We start from the raw sequence: 23,700 nt of genomic DNA on the forward strand, positions 1-23,700 counted from the left end.
TCAACCTATACTCTTCTCTCCCAACTATTTATTTAAAAAGCAATTCAGCTGACCTTTAAAAAAAAATCAGTTACTCTTCATCTTTTACATTCATGGTTTGCATTTTCCATTTTCACTCTGTTTGGATAATGAAACTAAAATGGTCTGTTTTTATTCAGTTTTACTTTACAAAATACAGTATCATGCATTTCCATGAAGACATTTCTTTTATTCCTAACCAGAGCAGTTTCCCTTCATCTGGGCTAATATAAGTTTTCCAGGTTTAAAAGAGGTCTGTAGAAATTCCAACATTTACTGTATAGCTGGTATTTGTAATCCAAATATAAAGGTCTTTACTTAGGAAGTGTGCAAGGCCAAGCAGAAGGCCATGGGACAATATTTTACTGTAGTCAAATTACAACATTAGGCTACAGAAGTTGATTTCTTTTTCCTGAAACAAGCCCTAAGACTAATCCGTTTCACACAAAGCGGGCCTGATTCTGATCTATTGCCCAGTGTTTTTTTTGATTCAGTTATTCAATAAGAATGGATATTGCTTGTATTTTACGAGACATGCTGGGGTTGGATTAACTGCTTTTGCCTTTAAGTTGCTAGTTCTTCTTACATCACACATATTTTAAACAGAATAAAAAGGCTTAGCATTGCGGAAAGTTTAAAAAGAGCCAGCAGATAGAAAGATTTGTTCTACATGTCTAAACAGAAACACTCATTGTATAATTGACTCACAGGCTTTATTTACATTTGTCTGCAGAATCATTTCTTCATTAAATGACCTAGTACATTTTATCTAAGCCAAATGAAACCATAATTTTCCTCAGTTATCTGTAGCCTACCATTTGCTAAAATTTAAAAACTTTTATCTAAGTACAGCAACAATTTTAATACAAAGCACAAGAATAAACCAAAAGGTAACATATAGCTTCTAATAGATCTAATTTTTACAATTTAGTAGGTAGACTTTCCTGAAGTCAGAGGCACAGTTAAAAGAGACTAATTGTTCTTGTGCAATCTAAACTACATTTAGCAAGGAAATCAGATATAAAAGAAAGCGATAAAGAAGTTGTTGCAGGGAAATTTTTTCTGCAAAAAGATTATCAAAATATTTCTACAACAAAAACATTTTGCTCTGTCAAATCAGTCCAAAAGGAACTTAAATAGTCATTTAAAAAAAAGAAAAGCAGAATGTAATTTTGCTCCGTTTGTCTTGTGAAGTTCATTTTACAAAAGCAACTATCAAAGATGTTGAAAGTTTTACTACTCAAATAATTACAGATATATTGCTTTTTTGTTTTAAAAAACATTATTTTCCCTTAACATACTTACCTTGTGATGCCACTGAAGATAACTTAACATAAATCTTTCTTAACCAAACGGAGCTCAAGAATGACCAGGCTTTAATGTGATATTGCTAATAAAACAAATTTCATAAAGCATTTTAAGCCATAAATTTTATAAAGTTTAGGGCAACAGTGATGATCTTTGATCACATTTATTTAGAAGCACAGATTTATCTGTATTTCAGGAGAACTTCTTATGCAGTTTATCTACCACAAGTAAAATTTACTGTGGAAAAAAAATCTCTCCCCCCAGCCCAAATTCATCTTTGGTGGCTTGCAGAGGCTTCAACCCTGTACTGCAACTCCAAAGAAACTAGTTTCATAAAGTCCCCCATCACTTCAAAAGTAGCTACATAATGTTGATTTCAGCGTTATAAGTCCATACAAGACTATCCCCTTTCTAAGAGAGGATCACAGACTTCATACACATGGAAATTAAATTGCACCCAGCAACCTACTGCAGAAAACAAGCTTCTCCTTGGCTAAGACAGGATCAAATAGGCTAAATCTCCATAGAGACTTACAGCTTTGAGACAGACCTCAGCTATGGAGAAGAGAGTGCTTAATGATCCCAAAAGCCTTCAAGCTGGGAGAGTGGAAGTCTCACTCACCCATTACAGAACCTAATACTGGGTGCGGGAATCGGATGTCTGCACTAAATGTGAGTGAGAGAACTGCCATTCATCACAACTTTTGTTTAAATACAGAAGAATTGGAAGCCTAGCCTAAACCTCCCCCTATAGGATACTTTAGCCTTAGAATTGTAGTAATTTCCTCTGGTCCTAGCAAAAGTGCATCAAAGAAGCTCAGGAGCTGTTATGTGCAGGCAGCTCTCTTTTGGAGGGTGGGACTAAGCAGATCAACCTGTCTCCATTCATAGCTCAGGGAATGGTAAATAATGTAATGGGTTGGAGCCCTAAAAATTCAAAAACAAACCAACCATGTGGTAGTACTAAAATACGTGGGCCCAATTATACACTGTTTAACAATACAAATATGCAATATCTGAGGAGATAAATGGAATAATGAAAAGTACACATCTACTTTGGGAAATTTATGGCTTAAAATGCTACCTTACTTTTTGTTTAATGAATGAACAAAGCTTCCCAGAAAGCAAGGACAAACATGCACTTCTACTAGCAGATTTAGCACTTCTGACCAAATAAGACACCAACTTCTTAAAAATATGCCTCATGCACTGGACTGGATTTTTTTTTTTTTTTTTTTAAATGTGAGCTTTAATACATTATTTCTTTTTAGAACTTGTACGGGAACCAGAATGGGAAGATCCAGATGACGACCTGCGGCGTCTGTAAGATACAAACAAAGAAAACATGCAAAGAAATAAGTTCAAATTAATTGTATCACTCACACCCACAATAGTTAGAAGACTAATTTATTTGATGGGGTAATATATAAACTGAACATATAAATAATCTGAAACCTTCTATTTAGGCTCACTAATGTATTACACTTTTTAGTATTAAATTCACCACACTTCATATTAAATTTACAATTCCTTGACGTCAGTTTTCATTTATGAAAGTTAATCAAGCAATGGAGTACATTAGCCCCTTCAAACACTGAAACAATGGTTATCTAGGTCTTTTTCTATGAAACATGCTCTTAACAGGAGATTTTGCAAAGGAAGATTTTTTTTTTGATGGTTTTAAAACATTTATGTTTTAAAAAGCAGCATGGTAATTGGGAGAGGGAGGGCAGGAAACCTATTTTTAAATACCAAAATGAATAACTGATAAAAATCAATCCTTTCCCAGTTCATTTCATTTCTTCACAAAGTGTATTACATAAATTTTAAATGCACCCATTCTTATTCTACATAAACCCAAACCTTTCGGGTGACCGTGATCTCGAACGTCTTTTTTTGCGATCACCAGGCGAAGAAGATCTAGAGCGACTCCGCTTCTTGCCTCTCTCAGGGGAAGATGATGAACGAGAGCTTGAGTAAGATCTTTTTCTTGGGGTTGAAGACCCCCTATGGGACCTGGAGCTGGATCTTTATTGATTAAGAAATAAATTTGATTTAATTTGTGCATAATACAAAGAAGACAGCAAAAGTCTACTACAGAGTTCAGATCAAAGAACATTAAATACAAGATTTGCCACAACATTTTACAAAATGTATTTGTGGATATTTTAATACTTACTTATTGACTGTTAACTAAGAAGAACTTCTACCTTAACAATAAAAAAAAACTTATTTTTAAAGTAATGCTTTTGAAATATGGTATTGTGGACCAGTGGTTTGGGAGCCTTTTCCCAGTGTTCTCAACAATTAAGCTTTTTTGTTAAACATACTGCAGGAGACTGGGATGAGAGACAGCCTACAAGAGGACTATACTCATGCTAAGTAGTATAGTCCATAAAGTGAGAGGTAGGAGAACTACCGATTTAACATAAGCTATTTAAAATCATGTTTCACTTTACCAGTAGAGAGAGAGATTCCACTGTGGATCATTAAACCAAGGATACTTCAAAAATAAACTGCCTAAAAAAAAATACTAAAATTGGAAGAAATCTCAAAAAATGGCCATTCTTCCCACCCAAATTCGCCTATTTGAGTTTGCAAGACTTCTGCTAAACTGAAGCAATTTTAATAAGTTAAAAATATTAGCAAAATATCTTGCATGGCATTTTGTCATCTATGTTCACAAAAATCAGCTACTTTTTCATGAAAAAAAACATTTGTGAATTTGAAAAGTGATGAAGTTAGGAGGTCCTAAATTCTATTTCCAAGCCCAATGTTAAATCCACCAGACAAAGAGGATTTGGCGACAGTACTTTTTCAGATATCAAACCTGCAGAAATGTTTCACAATCTTCACTGTAAATAATAAAGCACTCACAGAAGTTAAGCAATTTAATAGACAGGTCTGAAATCCATTTTTAAACCAATTTTGTATCCTAAAAATAACTTGTTCTGAACGTGTTGCTTCAGTATCAATGGGATGTCAAATAATAATTTGCTTTGTCTTTTATTACTTAATTTTATACCAGTTGCAATTCTCACTAGGCTAAAATTCCAACTAATGCCCAGGACAAATATAGCTAATATGGACATTGGGCACATGGAGGGTGAAATGAGGAGTAATCCTTCCCTCCGAACAGCTACAGAACTGTTTCATAAGATACATCCACACTGCACACCACTGGCTGCAGCATGTAGGGTAAGTGCAGCTCCATGCCACTGTGAAAAGCAGGATGCATCCACACTGCAGTATGTAGCTACATGGGGCAATGAAAGGCTCTGGCATGGGGGTGGCAGTGGGAACCTTTCCCCACTGCCTTCCCCCTGCCAGAACTTTCCCTCCTCCCAAAGTCTTTCACGGTGGTGGGGCAAAGCTCCAGCAGCTCCATGGTGCTGGAGCCTTTCCCCTACTACAGGGAGCTGCTGGAGCTTCTCTGTCCACTGCTGGGAGTCTTCCCCAGCTGGGGAGGAAAGTTCCAGCAGCAGAGCCTTCACTACACTGCTAAAAACAACAACAGACAGGGAGGCACTGCTCGGGTGTGTAGAGAATATACCATGAGTGCCAGATGTATCTTTATTTATCCAAGCGTTCACTATCTATACTATTTTACTGTGGTCAAAGGTGGGGAGGGGAGTCCACATGCTGCCATAAGGAGTGTGCAATGTAGACATATCCACAGAGGCTGCATGGAGCACTTCCACGGTTTTCTCTTTAGGAGATAATGGAATCCCTGCTTATACTCCACCCCTTAAATGAGGCTGCTCAAGAGGTTTGTGCTACACAAGGGATGCAAAACTATTTTTAGATGCCCTGCCCCACTTGTTTCACACCATAGGGGCCCTCTCCAGGAATGGGAAAAAAAGAGGTGAATTTGCATTCTACTGCAAAAACTTCTGTCAACAGGAAGCCTCAGTGAACTCATCACAAGGACTACTTGGCAGCTTTGGCTGCCTTGCACAGTTCAATAACCGCTATACAAAAAGACCAGCTAAATCATCTTTAATGAGTATATCCAGAAAATCTGGACTAAGTCTTGCTTGCCTTGACCACATGTGAGTGATCTCAGACTTCAGTGGGTTACTTACGTGAGTAATCGATCAGTGATTTCACATATTTCCCCCACGTTTACAAAAAAGTTTCAACAGTTTTGTCTAATGGATGTTCACATACGTTACCAACGTATACAAAATAAGAGTATAGCACATCTTCTAATATTTCACACTTTATTTACTGTTTCCTCTGGCAATTAAGTTGAAAGAATTATTTCAAGGAAAAATATGCATTCAGATTCTCTTTGACATATTGCAGGCACCGTGTTAGCCACTTGCTTAGCTTTAGACCAGACTTTTAAAAATATTCTCATAAAAAAAAACTTGCATTTTCAAGAATAATTATTTCATTTAATAGTGGTAATTCCTTGGAACACTGGACCTGGGAACAATTGACTTCCATGCTGAAAATGAGTTAAGTCAAAATAGTTTTTTAGAGAAACAAACAAGCAATCAGTTCTGCTACCCTTTTAATTTCTCTCTGCAAAGCAGGGAGAAAGCTACCTCATTCACCTTGATTTCGACCCACGAGATCTAGAATGTTCTCTGGAAGTGGAACGAGATCTTGATCTGGAACTCGAAGAGCTTCTTGAATGGGACCTGAAACAACATGGAGGATTTTTTCCAATACTTAAACAGCCTTGAGATATGATTATTGTAAAATTACATCTAAAATTCTGATCAATGCACACTAGCATCTGAAATACTAGTTCTTAATATTTGAAACTTTTCAAAAATTAATATTCATTTTCTTTCATAATTTGTTTTTAACAATATGCAGGTACAGCTCTTTATCATACATTACAGTACTAGGGCCCGGATTCATGAAAGACTTTATTTGGTCTTTAAAGTTTTGCCAGACTGTACACTGGAGTTATTTAAATACTTTCAATTGTTGCTAGATAATTCTAGTCAGAACTTCCAATATATAAGGAATGGCATAAAGAAGGTAAGGTTTTTATTAATGGCTTCCTACAGAAAGTTGTCATTAGAACTAGTAATTAAATTGTGAAAGCAGACAAAGTAAGTAGGGTAGCAGTTATTCGGTGAAGTTAATAAAATGATTGCTTACCCTTTAACTATTTCATGAATCCAAACCAAATCTTGTAATTTGCACCTTAATGGGACACCATCAGCTTGGATTTTTACAAGTGTATTAAATTAGGAGTCCTGGTGTCTGATATAGTACTCCAAATACACTATCATGAACATTTCTTAAACAAATTCTTTAAAAAGTGTCAAGATTTATTATTCACTTGTTGATATTTAGAAGGCTCTTTTCAGCAAGTGTGAAACTGCCTATAATCAGTCTCATTGTTTCCTCTGTATAAAAGGCACAGTGCACACACAAGAGTAAATTTTTTTTGCTAATTTACGGAAATCTCAGGCATTACTTGTAACCTTACAATGTTTTTAAACTAATGCAATTTTCAAATTGATGGTGTCTCCTTAAAATGCAAGAAGCAGGAGTACAGTACTACAAGTCTGGTATAATTGTAATTATTTTGAAGAGAAGACATATCAAATCAAAAGTTAATAATCTTTTCTGGCACTATTTGGTAAATTAATTCCATAACTCCCAATAAATATTGTTACAATGTCTCTATTTCATCATATTATACAGAACAAGAATAGTCTGCACTTTTATTTCTAGCAAGATAAGATTTAGGTTTCTAAAAAACAAAAACAAAACCTTCAAGGAGAACTCAAAACCCTTTGAACACACATTTATGTTTAATTAAATAAAGACTCAGCCCAACGTTGCGAATATGTATTGAAGTACCTGTGACAAGATTTCAACCAACAGTGGGAGAGCCCAGGAAACACAAAATAAATTAAACTACTTTTCATCAACTTTGAGGGTTGTGAATTTATGTTTGACGCGTCATCTGAGCTGACTGTAGTTTGTACTATTTTTTTAAAAATATGACAGATAATCTTATTTGCATTCCAGTAGCTCCCATGCAGTGGGTGCAGTTCACACAGGATGACACAGTCCCTGCCTCACAGAGTTCAGACTCTAAGATGAAGGGTGGAAGAAGAGAAATGAAACGTACTATCAAAATGTATTTTTTGATAAACAAATGGCAAATACTAATCAGCTCTGCCACTAATATTTGGTTTGCTTCTTGAAGGCACTCTAGCCTATGGGGGCCTTACGGAGGCATTTCAAGGAAAGGATAGTGATCTATGGAGCTGTTCATGGAGGGCATTCTGTACAGAAGAAACTTTATGAAGTGGAAAAGGGGAATTCAGTAGAGGGTTCAAAAAAGTCAGGCAAGGACGGTGCACTTAGCAAATGAGTTTTGAATGGAAGATGCAGAGACAATATGCTGTCATGTAGGCCAAGTAAAACATTTAATATACACATTCTAACAAAAAGGAAAGCTAATTTTCACATATTTGAAATCCCGGCCACTTCAGAAACAAAAGCAAAGTGTGCCTCACTTACCTTAAAGTCTGGCAAAACAACAGCTGATATTTTAAACAGACAAGCAGTTTAAGTGCAAAAAAAAAAATTTTTTTTTTTTTTTTTTTTTTTTACTCCAAGAACTTGAGACCATCCTAATGGATTTTTCTGCAGGTGCAAATTCTCCTAAACCAAGAGGTTATTCACCGAGTTTCAACTTGGGCAATTTATTATGGTCAAATAATAAGCTTCCTCTTACAATAACTAATTCTTAGCTATACTACTACTAGTTAGATATGAATGTGTTAATCTTACATTTGTTAGTATTAAGGAGCTTAAGAAATAGAGATTTTTTTAACCAACTAATAAAATGATGTGTTTATTAAATGGTTGGTTCACTACTGATTTGAGAATAAGCTTTTCTGTGTTCTCTTTAAATGTGCAAATTAAAGCTTTTATCTGGCCTCACTGAGAACCAATGTAGACCCTGCAAACTCTTTAATTCAGTTAAGATCATCTTCCTTGCTCTAACCACATCATAATCATCTTAATCCCTCCATTGACTTCCCCTTTTCTACCACATGAAACTCAAGTTTATCATCTTCACCTTCAAGGCATTTTCCAGGAGTGGCCTTCTACTTTATCTGCTCTGATTGCATTACCTCCTACTTTACTATCCCCGCCTCCCAGTTTGTCTATTTTCTCCCAACAAAGTACATCCAAAAAAGTGTCTATTTAACATTAAATGCGACTATTCAATATCAAGCCAAAAGGACTACAATTAGTTTTCAAGCTTTCCTGTTTTTATAAGCCATATTTGTTACAGATACACCTGAAACATTAACTCACTGAAAGCAAAGTGACAAACTAAAGCCCTCACTTTTAAAACTGCGGAGCTACAAAAGGCCATTATAAAAATGTAATCTACTTGTGTAAACTGAATATATAAAACTGTCACATTATTAACTGAAACTATAAGTCAATCAAGAAAAAAAGATGTAAATGAAGTTAGATACTGACATTTTGCCTGGCGTTACCCTTGACCTGTACCCGTTTACCTTGACCTAGACCTTGAGCTTGAGTGTGAGGATGAGCGCGATGAAGACTGTGAGTGGGAAGATCGAGATTTAGAGCGACTGCGCCTGTTGGATTTCTTTTTCTTATTAGCATCTTCTTCCTCACTGGCATCAAGATTATACTTTGAGAGATCAGCCTCATCTTCATCCTCATCCTGAAAAAATGTAGACTGTTAGGTTTGGAGACTTAAATATGAAGAAAATATGCAGAAAGTAGGATTACATTTTAGACTATTTTCATTTGGAGTAGTAGTTTTTACTTGCTCTTATTCTGTACTTTATTTGGAGCTTACTGCCCAATCTTTTCAAATCCGTTTTTTTAGTTCTCCTTTGTTAAGATAACAAAAAAATCTCAAGCACTGAGTGCAGCTTGTTAAAGATCAAATAGCTACATAAAAATAATTTCAGAAACAGCAATAAAATAGGACTGAAAAAAGTGATCCTCAAAAACCTGCAGAATGACTAAATAATTAAAAAGTTAGGTAGTGAATTATAATGTCAGCATTTGTATTACAGTTCAGTGACTGTTTTAAAAAAATGAGACAAAGCTTTATTTTGCCTGGCAAAATTCTCAGGCTCAGACGAAGTCTCTCTCATTACCAAACTTAGGTTCCAATTCTGCAAATTCCTTACATACTTAACTTTACACTCTGAGAAGTCCCATTGATTTTGTTGGTCTGTGTGTAAAAGTAAATATGTGCAAAAGTCTTTTCATGATCATGGCCTAAAAGGAACAACTAATATTTAACAATCACTATGTATAAAACACAAAACTGCAGATCAGAAGCATATTTATTTCAATTTTATAGCTAAAAATAAAGCCAGCATCATTTAACAGAAGACATCTGGAACATGTCTAGTCCATGTTGACATTTATTTTGCAAACATTAGAAATAATGCAGCAGCAGGTAATTCAAAAAGATGTTAGTGTGCATTTTCACCATAATCTACTGGATCTACCTATTAAGACAGCCTATATAAACATATTTCTTACAATGATTAATTCTGTTCCCAAAGTTAAAATATAAATGTAAGTTTAAGTGGTAAGATTCTGACCGCAGTCATTCAAAGCAACAAATACAGAGTTCAGGCTGACAAACTCTCCTCAGCTCATGCATTCTTCCAATACACACATATCCCACTCCAATACGCATACAGAGGTTAGGAGAACATATTCTTACTTATAACTTATGTATTGTATAACAATACTCATTTACAAGCAGCTAAGAATTAAGGCTAATCTCACTTAGTAAGAACATAGTATGTTAGCAGTAACAAAGAACACGAATTATTTTACCTCATCCAATTTATACTTGGAAAGATCTTCATCCTCATCCTCCTCTTCTTCCCCTTCAGATTCCTTATCTTCTACTACTTTCAGGATAGATACAGGCCCAACTGGCTTCCCTCTGTATTTTTTCTTTTTGCGACCAAACTAATTGCAAATAAATAATGTGAGTGACACATGCTTTTGTTTCCGCCCAGTCCACCACAAGTAATACTAATTACAGTATATTAAACAAGCAGCCGCCCTATGAGCTAACATGAAAAGACTATAGTGAACTAAGACTTTTGTAAGACTCGTGGGAAAAAGTGAAAAATAGTAAAAACAACTTCAATTTAGGGCTTTGGAGCAGAGCACGGAGCAGCTCCGGAGCAGTGGAGCTGCAGATTTTTGCACGGAGCTGGAACGTAGCTGGAGCACAGCTCCAAAGCCCTGCTTTAATTACAAATAAAAAAATATATTGCTATGTGTGGAGACAGAGAAGGCAAATGTCTACAATGAAATCTTAGCTGAATGACCAACAAGTACTCAGCAAAAACCTACTGTAGATCTAAAATGAAAGACATATCACAATGTCTATATTCTGATAAATTCATCTAAAATGTGGATGCAATCAAACAGCACGTGCTTTACAAGACAGCTTTATAACAGACTTCAGTATATTGGAAGCAGTATGAGCACCCTAAAGAAAATAGCATAGGAAATCTAAAGCAGATCTTGCAAGCAGTTAAACTAATGAAACATAAACCACAGTTAACTCCTACCAATTTAAATTTTAAACTGATTTTTAGAAGTTTACCCCTCAACTTTTCAGATTCCACACCAATTCTACTTCACATATGAATCGGCAAGAGCCGTAATTCAGAAGATTTATACAGCTAGCTTCCCTCACCCTGAGCCTGGGTGGCTGAGGCTTGGTCTACGCCTAAAACTTAGGTCGACGTAGCTACATCACTCAGGCTATGAAAAATTTCATGCACAGACGGATGTAGTTAGATCAACCTAAGGTAGTTGCAGCTAGGTCAAAGCTTGAACCCCACTATCAATGGCAGCTAGGCCAATGGAACAATTCTTCTGTTGACCCTAGCACATCGAGGGGGTGGATTTACTACAGCAACAGAAAACCCCCTTCCATCACTGCAGGAAGTGTCCATACTACAATGGCATAACTTCAGTTGTGTCCACTGTAGTGCTTGCAGCGTAGATATACCCTGAGTTAGTTTCTCAAGCCAGGCTTCCCTGCCAGATATGTGCTCTTAACACAAATCTCTTCACTTTAACTTATGTTCCTCCAACGTAATAATTATACATAATCTTACCTCATCATACTCTCCATCTGATTCTTCACGTTCTATATACTCAACATTCTCTCTTTCATTAAAACCTCCTCCATATCCTGTAAATTGTAAGATAAGAATGTACTAGATGGCCTCTTCTATTGTGTATGTTCCATTACACTAAATTCAAAGTCTTTGGTAAATACTTTTATTATGCTACATCTGATTAAAATCCAATAGAAGATGTTCCTAGATGTATAAGCTATCATAAAATCTATACCAGGAATATTATGCAATCTGAAGGGAAGTAGACATTGAACTGTTCTCACACAAGTGTACCAAAAATAGTTTTTACATATCTAATTGAGAAACTGAGGTAACCTTTGCTAAATGAAAGAAACACATCCCACTGCGACTGTTTAACTAATTAAGCGCCAAGTGCCACAAAAGAGACATAATCAGGCTGCAAATGTCCAGCAGAGAATTCCTCTTGTATAGGAGAACACCCCGCTGAAGCATCTGAGCTGCAGCCAGACCCAGCCTCTCCTTCTGACCCAGAGGGCATGTCAGGGCACAGAGGGCTCTGTTCCACCACTGCCATACTTCCATGTTGTAGGGTCCATTATAGCCCATAATGCAGAAGTGGAATTTAAGACTCTTTGCTAGCAGTTTTAAGATGAATACAATCAAGAGTGGGCCTGAGAACCAAGAAGCTGAAACGGACTCCCTGACACCCTATAGATTTGCCAAGCAAATTTGCCATGGGAGATAATCTAGTCCCCAAAAAACATTTTTTGCATGTTTTGTTTAACCGTACATTTAGAGGTGATTTCAGAAGGAAAGCAGAGGAAAAGACAATATCACTGATTTGACATTTCTGCTTAAAGCACAATTTTGTTACTGCTTTTTGTTGCATACAGGAAATATTTTATAAAGTGAAGCCTTAAGGTTATTTATCACATAATTTATCACATTCCATTTGAAATGATTGCTAGCAAATACATTAAAATTGCCCCTTCAATGGTCTATACCCAACTATCATAACAAACTTGAACTTCCATTGAACTCCTCATTCTTCATTGCTCGTGCCATTTCCAAAATAACTGTTGCCATCTGAAGTCATAGCAGATATTTTGACACAACAAATGTGATTAATGCAGCCAAAGATAGCCCCGCAAAAAAGAGAATGATGGCTACAAAGAGGGAATAATTAGCACAAAAAAAAATGAACTTCTAAAACAGAGATCCTTTCATTCAAGTATCCTTAGTAAAAAAGACAGTGAGCCATCCCTCTCTTCCCAAAGCTGATAAGTATGGCTTCCACAGTGGATGTTTCCTATAAGGCAGCAACACATTAAAAAAATTCTCAACACACAAACCCAGCATGTATTTTGTTCAACTGTTTAGAGTCCCCAACATATTTCATCATTTCTGAATATCTGCTGGGAGCTCAGAACTACATATTTTAATTTTCAATTTTAATTTCAGCTATAATGTATAGTTGTTTGTAAGTAATAAAAATGCATTGTGCTACATGTACTTTCAATATATACAACTGGTCAACATGACTGTTAGTTTATTTTTAAGACTAAACAGAATTGTGGAAGAAATAGAAAACTGATAAATTGTACTTTTCTCTATGAGGAATAAATTAAGTTCTGTGCTTCTAATTTGAGAAGTGACAGAATACTAAAACAGATCAATTCCCTGACCATTTAACACCTACTGGGCTCGTCTACACAATTACAACCCAATCAGTTCCAGTTACAACATGGTTGCAACCCTGACCTAATTATAATATGGATCCATTTTGTAATGCAGATGGAACTTTATTATATTCAAAACATGACATGATTATGAAATAGTTATGCTCCATTCTACACTACAAACTGGAAACGTATTCTAACCTACTACTGACTTATAAGTCTAGTGTAGATGGACTCTATGGCTACATATCAGAAATTCAAAATTAACCTCTCCTGAGTTTAAACATAATCTGTTAGAAATTTAAGAATTTGTTTTAATACTGTATCTTCATGAAAACTAAGAAAGTGGTTTAAACTGAATGACCGTAGGGGATTTCCTGAGGTGAACCACTATCACACTTGTACTTTACATACTAGTAATACTTAGCACGTATATAGACTTACAAGGATGGGATATGCAAGACGACGACTAGGTAGCATTGCTATGCATATTAAAAATGACCACTTGATTTAAATTATGTTATGATTTCTACAATTTATGAAGAGAAGTGAGTATTTAAAAAGGCAAATTTATCTTACCTGTCCTTTCCTCCAGTTTTGCATACTTTGGAGTATTACACATATTACACTCTGATCTCCTGGCCCAGTTCACATTGCCACAACTTTAGTCGGGGAGGGAAAAGAAAGTAAGTGTAAAAATGCAACATTTTATTTCAAGTTAAATACCATGGGAATTAGGCAACATGCGCCAGAAAAGAATGAAATCAATTACGTAATTGTAACATGATCAGGGCCCACTCTTGCAGTACTTATGTACACACAACTCCCAGAGAAGTCTATACGAATTTTGCCAGCATAAGGATCACAGCCATGAGTCAAGTACTCAGCCCAAAGAGCCCCAAGAGAGGAACAGCTATGATCAAGCTTAAAATGCATATATACATGCACATATCTATACCAAAACATAGTATAGTAATAAAATGGCATATATTTGGGCATAAAAGGAACTTTCACATCATAACTGTACAAAAGTCATTTTTACCTGTCACTTTTTTCAAGGGTTCTATATATATTGGGGAAAGGTGCTTGGCTTCATGAAGCTCTTCGTAAAATCAGGGTATCATAAAAAAATCTGTTTCCATAAAAGTTTCAAACAATACACGTATTCACATGTACAGAGTTTGTGGAAAAAGATAATTTTGCTGAAATTTGCCCTTCTTTCGCACCTTTTGAAACTTCACAAAGTCACTATGAAGTAAGTTTTATTCTCCCATTGCCAACTCTTTTTTAAAAAAATCCACACACACAGTAGCCTGTCATGTGAAGTAACTTGCCTACAGTCACACAGGAAGTTTTTCATTCAGATCAGAAACGGAACACATACTTCCAATCCTGTGCAGTAATCAAAAGGCCATTCTGTCTGTCCAAAGTCATACTGATTAAATATTTGTTGTCCAGAAAAAAACTAAATGAAAACTAATCTAATGTGAAAACATACAAGCACTATTTTAAAAAGTGTTTAAAAAAAAAGGTTTCAATTTCTCTTGCCTACTCACTAAAAGCTACATTGTTTCTGACTGAGTTAAATATCCAAGATACATGACCTTTCAGTCAATTAAAAATGTCTATAGCAGGAATAATATTAAAGTTTCAAAACCGACATACGTTTTACATTGCCAATCATTAGCACTGAACAGGCCACGGCTCTTTTCAGCAAGCGTCTTCCCAATTTCAGTCCCTCCCGCTTTCATCATTTTGGCTTCAGTTGTTTTTTCTGAAAATAGATTGAACAAAATAATTTTCAAGAAGTTTCTTATAGATTGAACATTTCATTCTTTTTGGGGGAATATGAGAGAAGGGAACTCTAAACTGGAAAGATAGTCACCTCGACCACATCTGTTACAGCTGGTTCTTCTAGCAAAATTAACATTTCCACACCTGAAAAAAGAAATATATTCTTATGAAAGACAATTAACAGTTTATTTTTAAATGGGGAGAGGATAAAGATGATAGCAATTTATATTTTGAAAATGTTTTAAAGATGAAAAATCCTATAACGTTTTCTTTGTTTTGCAAAATGAATAATGACATTTTTCCAGCTTGAACAATTTAATGTTAGTAGCCTAATTTTTGTAGCTAAAATAAAACTGCTATTAAAAACTCAAAGGAACTTATAACAATGACTTTTTGTTTTCTAACCTCGAAATAAATTAGCAGTTTGTAACAGGGTGGTTAGTTTTCTTTTTGTTGTACAAACACACATTTCAGAACAGCAAAAAAACCCACAAACAGGCCACTGGCAATTTTATTTTGTCAGAATTCTACTGGTTCACAGTAATAGCACTAGGTCCTTCATTAACTGTAAACATCCCGCAAAAGTTGGCAAATATTTTGTATTTAATAATGGACTCTGGGTAAATATTTAACTTTTCTTATTAATGTTTTCTCAAACATCCTGGAAGCTAACTGAAGAATTATAAATAAGACTGAAGGACTGTTGGGTTTCCCGGCAGATTTTTAAGTATCCTGTACTCCTATGGCCATGTCAGTTTCCAGTTTACGGCTCTGGCGCTGCAATGTTTCTGCTCAGGCACACCCCTGCCCCTCGAGCCCTACCGACAGCGATCGGGCTCCGAGGCGGCACACGGGCCTGGGTCCACCCACGCAGAATACGTTGCGGGACCAGGGCCCGTTCACTTTCTTTGCAGTGTGTGGTGGGTGCAGCGCTGCCATCGTGCCGCCGCCCCGGGAGCGAAGTGACCCGGGGGTGCAGCCAGCAGATTAGTTGAGCCTCCCGGGCGGGGAGGCCTCTGAGTTGAAGGGCGCCGATATAAAGGGCGTTATTCACACTTCGGGCCCCGCTGCACTAGCCGGAGGCAGCCCAGATTGCCGCAGCGGAGCAGGCGCAGGGACCTGCCCCACCATCCATCCGTTGCCCAGTGGCCTGTGGCCCCCGGAGAAGTAACAGCCCCACAAACGGCGCCTCCTGTGCCCGGTAGGAAGAAAACTCGAGGACCCTGAGCTCCCCGAACCCGGCCCCGCTCCCCGTCCACGGCGCCCCGAGGTCCTGTCCATGGGGCTCCCGGGCCCCCCTCACTTCTTGTCCGGGCAGATCCAGTCCCCATCGCTGACTCGGAAATTCTTCGTCGACATTTTGGCCCACCGCGTCCGGAGCCAAGCGGCACGGCAGGGCCGGGGTCCTGCGTCTGACGGGGCTGCCTCGCAGCGCCTGTTTCCGGCTATCAGCCGGCACAGTGTCGGCGCGCACAGGGCCCGGCCCTGCCCGAGGATTGTAATCAGGCAGTAGGATAGCCACCCTGCCCGGCCGGGACAGAGGGGTGGCGCGGAGAGTTCCCCCTAGGGGCCGGAGGACCCCATCGGAGGGAGCGGGGCGGGGCTGAGGGTTGGGATGAGAAGTGGCAGAGGGAAGCAAAGGGAGAGTGTGGGGGAGGGCGGGGAATGGGGGGCGGGGAGCAGGAGAGAGTGAGAGGTAGCGGTGACCATATTTCCCAAGGAGAAAACGGGACCCCGAGGTGTCCCCTCCCCCACACATGAGGCTGTTGCCTGTTGCTGGAACCCTCTCTTCCCCAGCTGGAGGCTCTGCGTGCTCCCCTCCCCCCCCCCCCAAGGTGACCAGATGCCCTGATTTTATAAAGACAGTCCTTATTTTGGGGTCTTTTTCTTATATAGGCTCCTATTACCCCCTGTGCTTGTCGCAATTTTTCACACTTGCTGTCTGGTCACCACCCTATGCCCATCACATGTTGCTCCACACCTCCTCTTTTTTTGACAAAAGTGAGCATTTGTCCCATTTGTCCCAACTGTCAGCAAGCGCAAACCACACAAATGCCTCCTGTTGAAAAAAAAGTCAGGACAGCCTGTCAGAACTGCCCCAGCCAAAAATGGAGTATGGTCACCCTAGGGAGAGGGACAGAAAGGGGCTGGGCTGAGATCAGACATGCTGGCTGGTGCTGGGAGCAGTGCTACATGATACGGAGATGCATACAGCAACCATGGCCACAGCCTGCCTAGCCCAGGGATCCCAACACTGCTAAGAGTGCTGTAATTGGACTGGTAATGGCAACAGTAGACATTTTTATGAGAGTTTCTGTAGGTAACCAGAGCCAAAGTGTCTGGGCCAGATCCTCAGGTAGTATGAACTGGTGTCACTGGAGCTTCGCTGCTGCTTGGCTGATTTACACCAGCTGAGGGTCCTGCTCTCTGATTTTTTCTGTTGCTGTCCGGTTCACTACACAGAACTGAGTCATACTGGACTTCATTGCAAAGAAATTGTAAGTTTTCTTACAGGAAAAGCCACAAACTGTCTGGAAAGGAAGAGTAGATTAAATTACTTATCTGAGTGAAATTAAATATCCAGAGAATTGCTGTGCCTGTGAAACCAGCCTACCCCAGGCTTGCTAACGCATCCTGCGGAGCCATCTTTTGGGTCCCAGCAACCAGAGCCAGCAACACAGGGGAGTCACCGCCATTTGAAGAGCTCTTGGGCTTTCACTTCTGTCTCAAGAAACGTGCAGAGCATCCAGGAGACGCTGGTGGACATTACAACTGTGTTTTCTGACCCACTGAAGGCACCTGTCGGAGGAGGAGGAGGAGGATACAGGAATGTCAGACTCATGCTGGTCATGACTCTCGTTATAGACTCAAACATAGGCATGCGCACGGGGTGTGCCGAGTGTGCCCAGGCACACCGTAATGCCCATGGGCTGGATCTGGCTCCTCAGGGCTTTGGATCCGGCCCATGGGATTTGCCCCCCGTGGTGGCGCAGGACCCGCACCGCTCTCAGAAGCAGCCGGCGTGGCACCACATCCCAGGGGTTGAGAGAGCTCCATGCGTTGCTCCAAGCACCGCCCCCTGCAGCTCCCATTGTCTGGAAACAGGGAACTGTGGCCAGTGGGAGCTTTGGGGGAGGTACCTGAAGGCGTGGCAAGGGCAGCGCATGGAGCCCTGTGCCCCACTCCCCCAGGGCCACGCAGGGATGTGGCGAGCAGTGTGGCATGGGTCCAGGGCAGGCAGGCAGGGAGTGTGCCGCTGCAGGTAAGCGGTGCCAGGCTGGAGCTTGAACCCCTCCTGCACCCTGCCCCTGATCTCCCTGCCCTGAGCCCCCTGCCTGCACCCTGCACCTCTCCTGCACCCCAACCCCCTGCCCTGAGCCCCCTGCCTGCATCCTGCACCCCTCCAGCACTCCAACCCCCTGCCCTGAGCCTCCTGCCTGCACCTCGTATCCTTCCTGCACCCCAACCCCCTGCCCGAGCCCCCTGCCTGCACCCCACATCCCTCCTGCACCCCAACCCCCTGCCCTGAGTCCCCTGATGCACCCTTCACCCTCGTGCACCCCAACTCCCCTAAGCCCTCTGCCTGCACCCTGCACTCCTCCTGCACCCCAACTCCCTGCCCTAAGCTCCCTGCCTGCACTTCGCACCCCAACCCCATGGGGCCCCGGCTAGGGGCAGAGCGGTGAGAAGTCATGTGGTGAGGTTACTTTCTCCCTCTTTAGCTGGTGCCCCCCCTTTGTGTCCCTCCCATAAATCACTGTACCAGTAAGAGTTAAAACCTATTTGCACCACTGCCTAGTAGCCCTTCTCCACACCTGTTCCAGTTTGAATTCATCTTTCCTAAACATGGGAGACCAGACTTGCATACAGTATTCCAGTGCCTGTATACTGGTAATAACACTTCCCTATTTCTAGTGGAAATATCCTGCCTGGGATTGCATTCAAGGATTGCATTAGCCTTTTTCACGGCTGCATCACATTCGTGGATTATGGTCATCCTCTGATCAAGCAATATACCCAGGTCTTTCTCCTCCTGTGTCACTTGCAACTGATACACCCCCAACTTATAACAAAAATTCTTGTTAGTCTCTAAGTGCATGATCTTGCACTTTGCACTGTTGTATAGCTGCTCATGCACCCTATGTAGATTGGCACTTCTGAAGCAGGGCCACAGGCACAGATGGGTGGGATCACATTGTCATGCAGACCTGGGATGACTAGTAGTGGGTCCAGAACTTTTCAATGGAGAAACATTTCTAAAGCTTTGTGAGCAGCTTGCCCTAACCTCCAGCATTACAACACATGCATGAGGGTGGCCTTGCCAATCCAGAAGTGGGTTGCTCTAACCATCTGAAAGCTTGCTATCCATACTGCTCCAGATCTATTGCTAACCAGATTGGTGTCAGAAAGCTAACTGTGGGTAAAGTGGTAGCAGAAGTTTCTGAGGCAATCAGGTGTGTGATTTACCCAAAGGTAGTGGGCATAAACAATATTCCTGAAGTATCTGCTGGTTTTGAGAGAACAAGGTTTGAGAGAACTACGGTGGGGCCATTGGTGGGACTCATGTGGCTGCAGTTTCCCCCCTCAAGGAGCATATGAATACATAAACCACCAAGGGTACCACTCCATTGTTATGCAGACTCTTGTGGACTTCAGAGGCCAATTTATTGATGCCAGCATGGGGAGTACTGAAAAAGTTCATGATGGTAGGGTTTTCTGCCGGTCAGGAGTCAATTTTCATAATCATTCTGAGACGTTATTCCCACCAAATCATATTGCCATAAATAGAGTTACTGTCCCCACTGTTAGTCTAGGGACCCCACAGAACCCTTTTTGCCTTTGTTTATGAAGCTATATCCTGATCTCGGAGGGCCTAGCAAAAGAAGGTTTCTTTATACATGTGGTGACAGTTCTGGGTGCAGTCCAGACCAGTGAGAGGTTGTGTCACCACCTGCCCTATAACCCTAAGTGACTCACAATGTCTTGTTGTTGTAGCTCACAGCCTACGATGCTCCAAGCCAGCCTACAAGCATGTAGTGACACTCTGAGTGTCTGTGTGCTTAGATAGCTCTGATTCAGCAGCTCTCACACCAGCAGTCTGTCTACAGTCCTGCTCTGGCTTCCACCAGCCTTGATTACAAAAGCAAGGTGACCCCAAAATACTCCGGCCTTAATTTTTCCAAAATTGTGTGCTTTGTCCAGCCCTCTTGTGGACTGTTCAGAGAAATAATAAGGTTTGTTTGTTCCTCTAAAGACCCAGAAACAAATCAAAGCTTATTAAATGGGGTAAATACACACTTTCATTTAAACACAGCACTGAGTTGGTTTATAGTAATAGTAAAGCAAGTTAATTAACAAAAACAAATAGGTTAAGTGATGACAAGTGAAAGGAATAAAGTTAGAAGGTGTTACAAGCAAATACAAATGAAAATATGTATCTAAAAGTCTAAAAATTTACATAGGAAGATACAGGCTTTGTTCAAGATGATTTCTTACCTATTTTCAGTTTCCACAGGCTTCAACCTTGGTTGAAGAACTCATCTCAGTTTGCAAGATCTCTTTTCCCATGGGTCTGTCTAGTGATGGATACCAAAGATGACTTCTGTCTTTGCTTATATTGTCCAAAGTTCAATTATTTCATTTCAAGAGGCAGGATGACATCATGCTGTTCTTACCTTCCTGTGGGCTTCCAACCCTTTTGCATGAGGCTTCCATATTTTTGCTTCCACCAGGCTTAATTTTACAGAGGAGACAGGTAAATAGTTGCCTTCCCTCCTGTCTGGGAGGGAACCTGTATTTTAAAAAAGAATATCATTAAGTACCCATATTTCACTGAGTACCCATATATAATGTTAGTATATACTTTATATACTATAAATATAAAGTATATATTATAAGATATTAATCACCAGTGTGTTGGTAGCTTTCAGAAAAGACCTCATATACACGCTTGTAATACAGTAATATTTTATATAATCAGTTAATTCAATTGCTTATAACTTGAAGTTTGGCCACCCCCAAATCTTTATAGACCATTAAAATCTTTGCAATGAATTCATTTCTTTATTTGAAAAGTAAAACCCAGAACAAGCTTCTCTGTCCTGTTGGGTGTAGATGCCATGCTGTCTTCTCCCTAACTTATTCGTGTGTGATTTGCCTTTGCTCCTTGATAGCTTGATGGGTTTGTTTCCACAATATGTAAATACACTCTCATTGTCTTTCAAAGTACTTTGAAGTACCTCTTAGATGGGGAAAATACATTCCTTTGTCTAGTGCAGACCTTTTAAACAACTGCTCCTTACATCCCTGGTTTAAATACACTTTAGTCATAATTCTAGCATATATCCATAATGCTTAATACCCATTGCATACATACATCACACAAGTATATTAATGATCAGTGGTGATACTTCACAAGGCATATTTTGTTCAAAAATTATTACAGTAGTGTATAGGTTATGAATATAAGGATGCTAAGTGGCACAGCACTCTCAGTAAGTGTAGAATGTGCATTTGTCACACTGAAATCCCACCGGCACTATTTACAGAAGTGTTCGGATTCCAGTGTCATCAATGCTGTCTGAAATATTGTGGCCTGCTGTGCTCTTCACAGTCTTTGTGAAGGCAAAGGTGAGCCATTTGCCCCTGAATGGACCTATGGCAGCAATGGATTGCTGAATTCGTATAATCAGTCAGAAAGACCCTGTCACAGCTGGAGCAGGATTCAGTAGAAATCAGGGATGCTCTGTGCTCCCACACTATACACTTGCGTGGATCAGAAACTAGGGAGAATAGTATGTTTATGAATGTGTTTGTACAGCAATGCTAACAATAAATGAGGTGCTGTCACTGTATGCAATGAATGGGTGTGTGTGATGATTGGCACTTGAGGTAAGTGTCACCTATTGGTACAAGGTCAGTTCCTTCTTAGTACAGCGGAGTTTGGCAGAGGAGCCCAAGCCCTCCCATTACCCAAGGCTCCGGTCCAGGGCCCTGTGAGAGTAACTAAAGGTCAGGAACACTGAGCACTTTGCAGCTGGTCCACTTTCTACCACCCCCCACCCCTCTTATAGTCCAAGCTTTGCAGTCTGTAGCAAAAGTCACTGAAGAAAATGTATCAAATGCACCTTTAGTCTGTCTGGGCCTAGCAGGTGGGCTCCTTATTTCCCAGAGGAGCTGCTGCAGCATCCCTTTTCAGGACCTCTCAGGGCCTCCTTTTCCCTGCCCTCTGAGCCCCTTCTGAACTCTCTGGCTTCCTTTTAAGGCCTGCCTCCATCCCAGGCATGCTCCTTAGATGGCTGGGTGGGGCCCAGAGTTGTTCTTTAACTCCTTCAGTTCTAGTGTGGGGTTTATGCACCATGTCACAGGGGGACTGATTATCATGATTTTTAATTATGGATGAGAGATTACTTATGAAATTGTGGTGCACTGTGTGGCAAGAACTGTGGATATTCATTGTGGATTGATGTATATAGCTGCATTGAGAAATTGTGTTTGCCATATCATGGTTTATCTTTATTATTTGAAATACACATTATATGATGTGATGCAGTGATGATAATGAACTTTCTTAATAATATAAAAGCCTTTATTTAGGAACATGGTTGTCTTACAAAAACACAATATTAAAGCATTGCCAGGCAGGCCAGCTGCCATTAGGACATCAAATAATAAACCAACAACAAAACCAGTAATAAATCCGACGAAGTGGGTATTCACCCATGAAAGCTCATGCTCCAATATGTTTGTTAGTCTATAAGGTGCCACAGATCCAGACAAACACAGCTACCCCTCTGATACTTGAGTAATAAAAGAAAGTACATAAAACAAACATTGAACAGTGCAAACAGTGACCAGTATCAACAAATAAATCCTCTGCGGTTGTGTGTCTGCTGGCACCTCATTCTTCTTTACCTTTCTTGTATATTAAGCATGCACTTGGTGCTGCTGCATGATCTGGGGAGGCCTGCAAGGAATACATTTACCCTGTCCAGCTAGTGTGTGAAGGAGTGCATGGGCCACCCAACCATGCAATTGTCCAATGTGTTCCTGGTCTGTAGCACTTAGTACCATGGATCAAGGCTGGCTCTAGTCATTTCACCGCCCCAAGCACAGCGGCACACTGTGGGGGGCGCTCTGCCGCTCGCCGGTCCCGTGGCTCTGGTGGACCTCCCACAGGCTTCCCTGCGGGGGGTCCAGTGGTCCCGCGGCTCCAGTGGAGCTCCCGCAGGCGTGCCTGCGGATGCTCCACTGGAGCCGCGGGACCACCAGACTCTCCGCAGGCACGCCTGCGGGAGATCTACCGGAGCCGCGGGACCACCAGATTCTCCACAGGCACGCCTGCGGGAGGTCCACCGGAGCCGCGGGACCACCGGACTCTCCACAGGCACGCCTGCGGGAGGTCCACCGGAGCCGCGGGACCACCGGACCCTCCGCAGGCACGCCTGCGGGAGGTCCACCGGAGCCGCCTGCCGCTCTCCGGGCAACCGGCAGAGCACCCCGCGAGGCATGCCGCCCCAAGCACGCGCTTGGTGCGATGTGGCTGGAGCCGGCCCTGCATGGAGGGGATTCAGGACATGAGAAGCCTGCGTTCTTGGGGCCAATATCACAAACGGCCTCTCAAATAGGTCTTTCCACTGTACTCTATCTTACTCCCTCCACCAATGTTCCTGCCCTAGAAACCGTGCTGCCAGTCTTTCCACATGTGCTGCAATTCTATCCTCCCATTATGCAGCCTGTCTGTGCCTTTCCACTTGCTGCGAGTCCTCTTCCCTTTG

At 40.7% G+C, this 23,700-nt stretch overlaps 2 protein-coding genes across 2 annotated transcripts in view; both read right to left on the reverse strand.

Moving 5' to 3' along the window:
• Window positions 1-709: 709 nt before the first annotated feature.
• On the reverse strand, window positions 710-16,359 carry ZRANB2 (zinc finger RANBP2-type containing 2). The gene is made up of 10 exons (XM_032779877.2): window positions 16,227-16,359; window positions 15,015-15,067; window positions 14,795-14,903; window positions 13,709-13,791; window positions 11,466-11,542; window positions 10,159-10,296; window positions 8,844-9,016; window positions 5,889-5,975; window positions 3,190-3,354; window positions 710-2,647 (listed from the first exon to the last, which is right to left on the reverse strand). The coding sequence occupies exons 1-10, from the start codon at window positions 16,280-16,282 to the stop codon at window positions 2,584-2,586; spliced, it is 1,005 nt and encodes a 334-aa protein (XP_032635768.1). The 5' UTR covers window positions 16,283-16,359; the 3' UTR covers window positions 710-2,583.
• Window positions 16,360-20,048: 3,689 nt separating this feature from the next.
• NEGR1 (neuronal growth regulator 1) overlaps window positions 20,049-23,700 on the reverse strand; it is a 727,443-nt gene continuing 723,791 nt past the window's right edge. The window contains exon 7 of the mRNA XM_075067714.1: window positions 20,049-20,714. Within this exon, the coding sequence (XP_074923815.1) occupies window positions 20,584-20,714 (131 nt within the window). The 3' untranslated portion in view covers window positions 20,049-20,583. The remainder of the gene's footprint in view (window positions 20,715-23,700) is intronic.

The sequence above is a fragment of the Chelonoidis abingdonii genome, chromosome 7 (genome assembly GCF_003597395.2).
Source record: "Chelonoidis abingdonii isolate Lonesome George chromosome 7, CheloAbing_2.0, whole genome shotgun sequence".
Classification (NCBI taxonomy): domain Eukaryota; kingdom Metazoa; phylum Chordata; order Testudines; family Testudinidae; genus Chelonoidis; species Chelonoidis abingdonii.